The 12184-nt window shown below is 31.8% G+C and overlaps 1 protein-coding gene across 1 annotated transcript; it reads left to right on the top strand.

Annotated features, from left to right (window-relative positions):
• Positions 1-138: 138 nt before the first annotated feature.
• Positions 139-10618, top strand: LOC116767270 (transient receptor potential cation channel subfamily V member 5). Its single transcript, XM_032657530.2, has 16 exons — positions 139-229; positions 666-844; positions 1085-1213; positions 1314-1452; positions 3659-3848; positions 4316-4469; positions 4568-4822; positions 5093-5330; positions 6279-6398; positions 6565-6659; positions 7131-7255; positions 8009-8143; positions 8315-8424; positions 8819-9000; positions 9440-9682; positions 10269-10618. Exons 1-16 carry the CDS (start codon positions 139-141, stop codon positions 10446-10448), a joined length of 2565 nt encoding a protein of 854 aa, XP_032513421.2. The 3' UTR covers positions 10449-10618.
• The last annotated feature ends 1566 nt before the right edge of the window (positions 10619-12184 follow it).

Raw genomic sequence — 12184 nt, 5'->3', positions numbered from 1 at the left:
ATGCGGCACAAAAATCACTAGCTTGATCAGTAAAACTGTTTCGAAAACGTTATGGCAACCGCCCTGCTTGGTCAATGACTGCAAGGCCATGTGGAAATCACATCACATCGCAGTTCATACGCTAAATACTAAACAAACATGGGTAATACTGAGAGCAATGTTACCAGTGGTGTTAAGAAACAAGCTGGGACTTCTGAACAGAAGCTGTACAAGTTAATAGATGTCAAGGGCAAGTTAAACTTTATTTATGGTTGAGTAATTTATGGTATAACGAGGTCTTGGTCTCCTCGGTTTGTTTTATATTATTTTAAAGAATTCACAAAATAATTAAGTAACATAATTTTATTTAGGGTACTTGAATATACAGATTATTTGATTAGGCTGTCACCCACCCGTATTACTAAGAAATCTTTAAGATTGTAGCTTTGCTTAAGAAAACAAATTTAAAACTTATAGTCCTATATTTTAGATATTCCTATCATTCAAATTGAATACTTATCAATTTTATAGTGGCGTAAAATAATCCTTCAATGAAATAAGCAATGTTATTTTAACAATACCTAGAAAAATACGCATTATCTCAATGGGAATTTTATTGATGGCAAATATTTTATCCTTATCATAAAACAAACCGTGGATAATAATGTAATACATGCTGGAGTCAGGAGGTGGTTTACTGGTGGACATGATGAAGAGGGCGGTTCAGAATAAGCAGTACGCTGAGATAGACCACGCTATCAAGACTAAGGTGGAGCCCTTTCTCTACAATAAGGGCAAGGGCAGGCATATCCCTATATCGCATCTTGTGCTGTTGAGGAATAAGGAACGAGGGAGGCATAAATTGGTAATTCAAAATGAATAATGAAAGGATATAAAACATTAAAATACTTCTCATCCTCAAAATTTATATTCTCAGTATGAGAACAATTATTCTATAAAAAAAAAACTATAAGTGAAAATAAAGTATTCTATATTGATATTTGAATAACATATGAATGAATATTATAAAGAATATTGTATTTAATTTCATATATATATATATAATATAGTAGATAATTGTCACTAAAGCATAAACTTAAATAAGCTGCCACCGTTACGTGGCATGGAGAATCCTGACGAAGAGTTTGATGTGGAAAAAGATTGGCCAGTTGTGACCCAGGAAGAATACGAGGCGAATCCATCGGCTTACAGGGAGCTTTGCTGGGACCTGAAGGTATAAGCCACTTAAACTTTATCAATGATTGTTTATTAAATTTTATTTACGTATATTACATGAATATATTGAAAGTAAAACAATTTTCTATCGGTTCTAGGAACGCGGTGCCGTCGGTGAGACAATCCTTCACCTTTGTCTTCTAAACGCTACCTCACTTTTAGCTGATTTGGCCAAGAGATTGCTTCGTTTTTACCCAAAACTTATAAACGACATTTACATGAGCGACGAGTATTACGGTAATAGTTCTATTCCTATTTAAGTATATCATTAATAAGGTAATATTAAAATTATTATTATAAGATTGCATAGATTTTTATATAACAAATAATGAGCGCGAGCAACAACCTCATTGCTAACATATTAAGGCAACGCTCATTCTTATTGACGCGTTACATAATATAAAAAAGTGTTGACATTTCGGCGTTACATTGTGAAACCGACCTTTGAATGAGGCCTGCTTTATAATAGAATAGGACGATCAATAAATTACCGACTAATTTAATATTAACGTCATGCTGTTGTTAGTTTTGAAACACCAAGTGATTTCGCTTAGAATATAAAACCTCTTTTTTAAAATTAAAAAGTAAACGTTCAAAAATGTCTTCCACTATATTCTAATAGAATAAATATTCTCAACGCTAATTGGAGTCACAGTTTAACATGATTATATACGCTTATCATCATATTATTAACTAAAAGTTTCAGCCATTAAAGCATAATGCGGGTGTTGTATGCTAATCTGTTTTACGCTATAACGCTGCCGGTGCACTAGATAACATATCTATTACTCTATCAAATTAAGCACTTACATTCATTTATTATGGTGCCGGGTAACTTTGGCAGTGATTTATTATTAATTATGGCCATACGTTGTCATGTCTGTGTACGACCGTGAAAAAAATAAAAAAATAAAATTATAAGTAGCGATTATAATGACGTCGAATGATGAAAATGATGTATTATATAAAAAATATATCGTCCTTATGTCCAAATTTGTCCTGTACTTTAGTTTTATATGACTCGTGCTTATAGTTTTCGGAAACAAAATATTTTTATTACTGATTTCTCGTTATTTGAGTGTTCAATACATTTTAATTATCCCGGATTATCTATCGATATGCTTACCATAGGTTGTATTGTTGTATACATAGCATTTTAGTTTTCTTATACATTAGCTACATTAACAAAAAAACTGGAAACTCTCCGTATACAGTGTACGGGTTCAGTTTGGTCATAACACCGTCCAAATTACGTTTGTAGAAAGGGATAGAATTATTTGTTTTCTCGTTTCATAAAAGACAAGTGATAGGTTTAAAACAATTTCGCTAAATTGGAGTAACATAAAATTTTTATTTAGGTTCTTCGTATATTCATAATATCTTTTTCATTATAATATATTTCACATTAAGGAAACTTTCGGTTGCTTAACAATTTAGTTCCAAATATTGCAAAAACTGTTTTTACATATATATTAATTATAGACCTATTTAAATTTATGTTATAATGTAATAATTTGAATACGAAATGCCTTTTAATAAAATGATACATTTATGGTTTGATGTTTTATGGGAATTTATTATTTTCTCATATCGCCAAGAATGATTGTTTACAGTTTACAGTTTAAAGTTTACAGTTTACAGTTTATAGTTTACAGTTTAAAGTTTACAGTTTACAGTTTATACGGTTTCGAGTAATTGTCTCGTTTACATATATATGTATATAACAACGAAATCTTTTATTTAAATTCTACTTAGGTTTTATTTCGGGATGACAATGAGTAATGCTTTTCTCATTAATCATATATAATATTTGCGTATGTCGAGGGAAAAACATCAGTTTGACACAACAAAAGTTTCAACATACTTAAAATTTTTAATTTATTGCTCAATAATTATAAACAACTGTTAGCGGCATATATAGTTATACTAAGGGCGAATTGCATGTGTTTTAAATGAAACTAGTGTTATTCGGATTTACTACGCGGATTTTATTATTTAAAAACTACATAATCCCGACGACAAGGTGACAACACCTCGTCTGCCCGTGATCACGGTTGCTGCAAAGTAACCGAAACGTCGGGATTATGTAGTTTTTAAATAATAAAATCCGCGTAGTAAATCCGAATAACACTAGTTTCATTTAAATGAATACTCGCGAAAATCTTAGATCTCATTGCATGTGTTTTAAACACAACAATAATATACTTTATATGCAAAATCAATAAAATTCTGAACGCATTACGAAAATTTTAATTATAATCTTGAGTTCCAAATTAATTGATGTCTAATACAGGTTTTTATAGACAGCACTGTTCAATAAAGAGATTAATTTATATACTTAAGTCAATTACTAATTTTATTTGAATATTATAAACGAAATTTTTAAATAAAATGGCACAAATATCACGATAAGTACACGTAAATGTTCACTGTACGACCGTAGGTGAGAGCGTACTTCATATGACTATAGTGAACGAGGACCCGACTATGGTGAAATTTCTCTTGGACTCTGGAGCTGATTATCATGAACGTTGCTTCGGGAACTTCATGTGTCCTGAGGATCAGAAGGCCTCCCGAACAGATTCCTTCGACCACGAGTGGGTCAACGTCCAGCCGGACACCAACTATGACGGGTCAATATGATTTATATATATAATGTTGCTTGCTTTTTGTGAAGCTATCGAAATATATGTAAATGTAACACGCCCCTGACAGTGAATGTAAAACAAGGGAGTACACGAAATGTACTGGTAAAATACCATAAAATAAATTTATATAATTAGTTATATCGATAAAAAAGGTTGAACTATGTAATTTAACATTTTATACACATCACTATGCAATTTGCATGAATAATGATGTTTTCCTTATTACGATTTATTAAATTTTTTTCTTTACTTAGAGCTTGTTGTCAAGTTATAATTTTAATGATCGGAAATAGAAGTAAGACAGGAATAATTCATTCGTAACAAATGCTCAAACGAGATCAAAGTCATTTATAAAAACTAAAGAGGTGAAGTGATTTTTTTTGAAATCTCATGATACATTTTTTTACATCGATATTTTTAGAATTATACTGGTATGTTAAACAAAATTTTAGGTACGTATATTGGGGGGAATACCCTTTAAGTTTCGCGGCCTGTCTCGGTCAGGAGGAGTGCTACAGGCTCATACTGGCAAGAGGAGCGAACCCCGACAAACAGGACACCAATGGCAACACCGTACTGCATATGCTGATCATTTATGATAAAATAGTGAGTCTAGGTTGTGTTTGTTGCAATAAATGATATTTGAATCATGTACGATAAATATTAGAGCTGAATGTTATAAACACAAAAATTGTAATCATTAGAGCACATTCGATATGGCGTATGAAGTTGGTGCATCCCTAAACATCAGGAACGTTCAGAACCTAACACCGCTCACCCTGGCCGCTAAACTGGCGAGAGTTGAGCTGTTCTTCCATATCCTGAACATTGAAAGGGAGATCTATTGGCAAATCGGAGCCACCACCTGTGCAGCGTATCCTCTGGGACAAGTTGACACTATTGACACCGAGACCGGAAGGATTAGTAAAGATTCGGCGCTGAATTTAGTTGTATTTGGGGTGAGTTAGTTAGTTTGTAATGTCCGAAAATTTCTCAGTACATACTGCTTTGTTTAGATTCAGGTGTGTAATGAAGCGTCATTAAAGTATCTAAGCTAATTGACCAAAGCCTACATTGTGTAATAAACCTTTGTGAGGGTTGACGTGGGTGCGTCCATTTAATTTAATTCAGCGCTGTAATAAATTATTAACTGTATAGATTTAATTAAACGTCACATTCAATGGGCCTTTAATATTATTTTAAATTCGTTATCAATGAACCGTTTTCAGGAGAAGGACGAACATTTGGAGCTTCTAGAAGGTATGCTTATTGATCTCCTCAAAACGAAATGGAACAGCTTCGTCAAGTTCAGATTCTATCGCCAGTTCATCTTATTCTCTTTCTACTTCCTTATTTCCCTCATCTGTTTCACTATCCGCCCTGGACCACCCGAGAGATCTCTTAATGCGACGGCTGTGAATTCAACAGTTAGACCTATTAACGAGACTGAGATTATATCTGAAGTTGGTACGTATTTTTTATATATGTAGTTGTTAAAATTATATCCATAAGTAGGCACAGCTGTTAAAAAATATATTTATTTGAATATATATACTTATTAAAGGAATTCTTTTTAAAACGCAAGTGACAAGGAAATAAACGAGGATTTGTTTGATTTGTGCGTTACGATTTTCAGATATATTTATAGACGATATTGACAATAAATTATTAAAAAAAAGATACTTCTATGTATACCTTCTTTCCTGGTACATCTAGGATTATACGGACGGTATATTACAAGCTTTGTAATTATATATTGTTTCTATTGAACAATTAATTTCAGTAAGATTACATCTTCTATATAAGTCATAAACCTAACCAAAGCAAAATCACCAAAAGTGTACCAAAATAGTGTTTCTTAAATATTATATATATGCAAGTTTGTTTGTATAGAAATTTTGATGTTTCATTTTATATAAAAATATCAAATATAACCTTAATATTACTACAAAATACAACCATACTATAAAATACAACCACTACATTTTATATTGAATTTCCATTTATCTTAATAGTTACGACTTAATAGAAACTTGGACTTTTTAAGAAAACGTACATCTGTCTCTGTGTTCTATATATTAGATTGTCTAAATTAAGACTTAATTCCAACGAGTCCATATAAATTTTAAAGAAATGATATGTTAAATAATTGAAAACAATTTTACAATCTAAAAGTGTACGTTATATTGTATCTTCAGCGATCCGAGGGAGCTTTAATTCAGGAAATTCAACTGTTTGAAGCCAAATTTAATTTCCCGTTTATTGTCTGTATCTTTATCACATCTTTTTTTATCAGCTTGTATTTGTGAAACGAATTAATATATATATATATATATATATATATATATATATATATATATATATATATATATATATATATTCCTTTAATTTAACAGAAGTTTTCTTTTTTTCTAGAAAATTGTACTATAAACGGTGATGCCGAGATTGAAACTAAGGATGTCGAGGTCTTCAACGGAACAAAGCCGTCAGCTCAATGTGGAAGGTTCAAAAGTCATCCAAAGGATAAAGACAAACGTACGAAATATTTTTGTTCACGTATTTAAAATATTTTTTAAGAATAATAACTTACTTTAAAATATAAATGGATAAAGTCTTGCTTTTATTTGCTAAAAAACAGGTATTAATAATAAAAGGTGTAATAAATTATATTATTTAAAATGTTTACTTTTATTTATTATAGCTACGGAAATGCCGAGAGGAAACGATATGGAAGGCTGGTGGGAAGATTTGACAGAGGACTGTCGTTTAATGAAATTAGACACTTGGGATGCTAAAGTTAGTAATTAAGAGATGAAACATAACAAATATTTAAAAATAATTAAATGACACTAAATACTAAATTTAATCTCAATTTAAGTCGTGGTGGCCTGGAGGTTAAAGGCCCGCCTCTCACACGTGAGGGCGCGGGTGCGGAACCTGGCAAGAACTAATGTGATCTCTTCCGAGTTATATGTACTTTCTAAGAGCATTTATACACCACTGACGGATGGTGAAGGAAAACATCGTGAGGAAACCTGGTCTTATAATTTTAAATTATAAGATTGAAATCGCCAACCCGTCTTGAGCGAGCGTGGTGATTAATGCTCTAACCTTCTCCATGTGAGAAGAGGCCTTTGCTCAGCAGTGGGCTCCGATAGCCTGATGATGAATCTCAATAATACTTTGATTAAAGTCTCACTTAATTAAAAATTTAAATATCCACGTCAAGGTATTTCAAAGACAATTATTTTAAATGAATGTACATAGGTTAGGATAACATCGGAGTTAATGTTGTGGATCGGAGCGCTCGCTTACATCGGGGCGGCGATGCGGGAGGCGAGGTTTTTGGGACTAAAGATGTTCATCGAGAACTTGAGCACAGTACCATCCCGGTGAGATGTAACGATCATTGAGATCTATAAAATACTTACCTGGTTTTAACGTTTTGTCGCAGCTTAAATATTTTTGTATTCAGCTGTAAATGTCGATCCTATATATTTTTCAAATTCAATTTATTTTAAACATCTAAAATAATCGCATTAATGTTTAACAATTATTACACTTAAAACTACCCACTCATATACATATATTTGTAATGCGATGGGTATCCGATAATTATATTGGTTGTTTGTCAAATGTTCAGGACATTTATCTTACTATCACTTAATATCGAATAAACCGTACAGTTTTATAGCTCCCCTGTGACCTAAACCTTTTACATTGAATATATGAATAATAAAAATATTCAAAGGATTATAAAAGTTATTAAATGCACAGAATTACGACACTGTTATTATTAAAATAGATTTCTTTAATATTGAAATGCTTTTACTGACTAGTATAGTTAATCCTGAAATCTTTGAATCATTTCAGTCCTTAGTTTTGACAAACGGTGACATTTTTTTGACATGACTTGGTTAAGCATTGATTGTCAGCCTCCTTCCTTCGCAGCAATATTCGGTTTATTTGTTTTTTTTTTTTTGTAATCGAAACTATTTAAACTTTAAAGGATTTAAATTATTCGTATTTCTAAATATGAGGGACTATCTCTTTTAGAGATTTTAACTTATACAAATGATGTAGCTTTTTAGAACTGTCTCTGAAAGGAGTTGATTACCTAATTATTTATGAACTCTTCTTTCCAGAGTGATGTTCTTATTCTCGTGTCTTCTTATGCTGGCGTTGCCAACACTGCGTCTGTCCTGCGCTGATGAGGAGGAGGATCACCTCGCAGTCATCATCATGCTGACCACCGCTCCATACTTCTTGTTTTTTTGCCGGTTAGATTTTTAGTTATAAAATTCCCATTTTACACTTAATGGAAGACTATTTCGTTTTGTTTCTTATATGACGTGTTATTAATAAAATTCACGTCATCGACACAAGTTAAAACAAATTACTTTGCTGTTAACATTTGTATATAATATATTCTTTATAACATTCCCTTGCAGCGGTTTCAAAACTGTTGGTCCTTTCGTTGTGATGATATATCGGATGGTGATGGGTGATTTACTAAGATTTGTTGCCATTTACTTAGTTTTCGTCATGGGCTTTTCTCAGGGTGAGTCAATCAAATATCCAATACATTACTAATTTTATACTTAAAAGCCAACTATAATTGAGGGGTAGTACTTATCTTTAGTAAATAATGTCCAGCTAGTTTATGGGCCAAAATAAGTGGGACAGCATTAACTATCGTGAAAAATCAATTTCAGTGAGGTTTAGTGCCGTCATTTAAAATCTAAAGCTATAATTCCTTTTTCTATTCAGTTTAATTCTATTCTCCGTTCCCTTTTTTCTATAGACCTTAAGGTGACAACGTATATCTAATACAATATTCGAACGTTCACGGGCGACTGTAGAATCTTGCTTCTGGTGGATCTTCTACTTGGATGTCATGCTTCAACATTGTATACATTGTCTTGTCTTAATAATAATTTAACATAAATCCACAGCATACTACGTGATATTCCTGTCGTTCGACAATCCGAACACCCCTGAGGGCGTGGACGACTCTGTTTCGAATCCGATGCCCTCCCCCATGGAGAGTGTGATGGCCATGTTCCTCATGTCACTGACTTCGTTCTCTGATTACTACGGAGCTTTCGAACAAACTGATCATGAGATCGCGGCGAAGGTGGTTGAGACAGCAGCTTATATTAACGTATTATTAGAAACAAATTACACATAAGCTGATAGAACATTCGCGTGTTTAAGAATTTATTTAGTGCAGTGTTGTCCTGCTAATATTTTAAATATGGATAATGTTCAAGTCGATACTACTAAAGGATTTTTATACGATATGGTAAATACAATGAACGTATATAAAATATACGAGACTAAAAGTCAATATTTGTATGTTTGTTAGTGACGCAATCTATTGATAATGATAAACCTTAGTTAGGGCTTTTTGGACACAAATCTGGTTTAGGAATGACCAAGAAGTCCCTAAAGTAATAATTTTTCAAATTTTTTTTTCTGTAAATCTTTACTTTAGTGCAAAAAGGCATTTATTTATATCCTAATCGCTATTCTAGTGTGGTGTAGCTTGAATAACGAAATTAATTTTTTTCCAGCTTCTGTTTGTGATATACATGATAATAGTGGCGATACTGCTGGTGAACATGTTGATTGCGATGATGGGTAACACGTACCAGAAGATAGCGGAGACAAGGAACGAGTGGCAGCGGCAGTGGGCTAGGATAGTGCTGGTTGTGGAACGAGGAGTCCCACCAGCCCAAAGACTCAAACAGCTGCTGGCTTACAGTCAGCCGATGGCCAGTGGGAAGAGGGCACTGGTGTTGAGAATCAATCAGAAGGTCGGTTTAATTGTGCCAGAGTTCCTAACGTTCCAGCTCTGCACGTTGATTTATTTAGATTTTCTTTGATTTGATAGTTTTTATTTATAACTCTTGTGGGTTTGAGTAAATAAATTATGGTATGCAAAAAAAATCATAATTATTAGAATTTATTGCATGATCTTCAAGATAGAACAAGACTTAATTTTGAAATATTAAGTAAACATTTTTATTTTGCATGATAGCCTCCGGTTATCTTTGTATCCGAAAATAAAAATAAAAAATAATATATAAAAAAGGTTTCTTCGTATAAACTTTGTTAAGAATTGTTCTATTCATATCTATTATGTAAGGTTCTTTATAGACTAGGTACGTAAGAAGAAATATTGCATAAAAAATTCACAACTCGCAACATGCTACTTTTGTTTATCGTCGAACTGTTAAATTAATATAAACGTAACATTTTAGCTAAAAATTCAATGAGTATTAACAATCTTCAATAAATTTATAATCTAAACATATAAGTACTTTTTGTAAATTTAATATTTTTCTTAATATTAAAAGTTTATACATTATTGTGGAGCTATTGACATAGAAATAACCACAGGACGAGGATAAAGAGGAAATGAAGGAAATCTTGGAGATGAAGAGAACTCACGAGAAGATAGTCGCCAAAAGAACCCAGAGAGAGCTGGAGCTGAAGGAGGGTCGCAGCGTAATACATGCCAGGGACTATCCCATTACCAAAACACAAAATATTAATACAGTTAAAAAGACTAATGTTTGATTCTATTTAATATATTCTTAAAATTTTAAGTTTACAAGGTCTTGATTATTAGCTATTCAATATAAATATGTCTAGAGCATGATTACTACATCTTATTAGTCGCTAAGGCATGAAAATCTTGTTTAGAGCTTATTTCTCTGTAATCAATAAAATAAAATTTTCATTCTATACTTCGGTTTTAATGAACCTCGGTTTAAAAATAATTTAAGTATTAAACTGTTTTTATTTGAGATGCATGTACATGTGTACATATGTTGTACACATATTATCTAACCTAAACTGTGAACTGTGCTTGAATTTCACTATTGCTTCATTGTTGGCTGTACGATAAGCCAATACCGCTGACATGCTTACACTCCCGATGTACTACATGCATTATTAGTAGATACCCCGCCCATCTAAACACGAACAGTATCAACGTTTTAATGCCATAAATCTTCGAGTAAAGTTGACTTTTGACGCACTATCAAGTTTGAGTATTCAAACACATAATAAGGGTACTGAAGTCTAAATTAACCAGTAAATTACTTTTAAAAAAGTTAAATATGTCATTACTGATATTATTTAGCTGTATTATAAGCATAGCATAAATTATTTACACATATTATAATTTTTTTCCAAATTAAAATTTTTTAGAGGAATTTTTTTTTTGATATAAATTATAAATGGTGGAATTAAAATATTGCTATCTAAGGGACTCCAAACAAAGAGTCGATTTTCTAGGATCGTTTAAACTAACTCTGTCTTATTGAATACTTTTATATTTAATAGCATAGCACCACTTTTCCAATTTTTTTTTACTAACTTATTTTTAAAGACATGGTACAATACAATATATGGACATATAAAATAATTAAAAAACCGTTTGTATGGCGAGAGCGTCGCATCTGATTTCATTAGCTACCTTCGTTATTTGTCTGTACGTAATACGAGGTTTTGTAATTTAATTTGTAATGATGTATGGAATACTGTAAGGTTCATTTATTTTATGAAACGCACGTGTTTGATACGTTTCATATTAAGATCCTATTTGGGATCACTCCTCGTTAGAATAATTCCTCTCTTAAAACATCACACCAACAATGTATTGAGAAATGTCGACATTAACTAATGAATAAACTTAATTTTCGTAATTCCATAGTCCTTTGCTAATAAAAAGGTGACATTACGTAATATAATAAGGCCGTTAAAATGGTGACCTCTCGAAAGTTAGATTTGATACCACATTATTATGACAACGGCTGAGCAAAAAATATGATGAACTAGTAGCGTTCAAACTGAATGTCATATTTTATAATTGGACAAATATTATGTTTACTGATTTTTTGGACTATTTAAGTATTCCCGTAGCATTGAGTATTCTATTTCGAGTCTTGTCACTTATCCTATTCCGCTTTTTTTTTCAAAATTTAACTAAATGTTGGATATATTTTTAAAGAACCCTAATTATAATACATTTAGTCTGTCAAGTCGCAATTTAAACCGCTTTTTCATAATTACGATATCTTATAAGCGGAAATTAAAAAGTTACAAAAAATTTTTAAATAAAAATTGGAAAATAGTAGGTACATAGAAGCAAAAAGGGTAATTTTGGTACAAAAGTAAGACGAATAAATGAACGACTTTTTGTTTATAAAACAATTTGAGTCATAAATGACTAATGAAATCACATCATCATTGATAAAGTAATATATATTATTTATTTAGATTTGTAGAAAATCCTGTTATGTTAAATC

This window comes from Danaus plexippus (assembly GCF_018135715.1).
Source record: "Danaus plexippus chromosome 3 unlocalized genomic scaffold, MEX_DaPlex mxdp_25, whole genome shotgun sequence".
Lineage (NCBI taxonomy): Eukaryota > Metazoa > Arthropoda > Insecta > Lepidoptera > Nymphalidae > Danaus > Danaus plexippus.
Note: the sequence above shows the minus strand (reverse complement) of the source record. Positions and strands in the feature narration are given on the sequence as shown.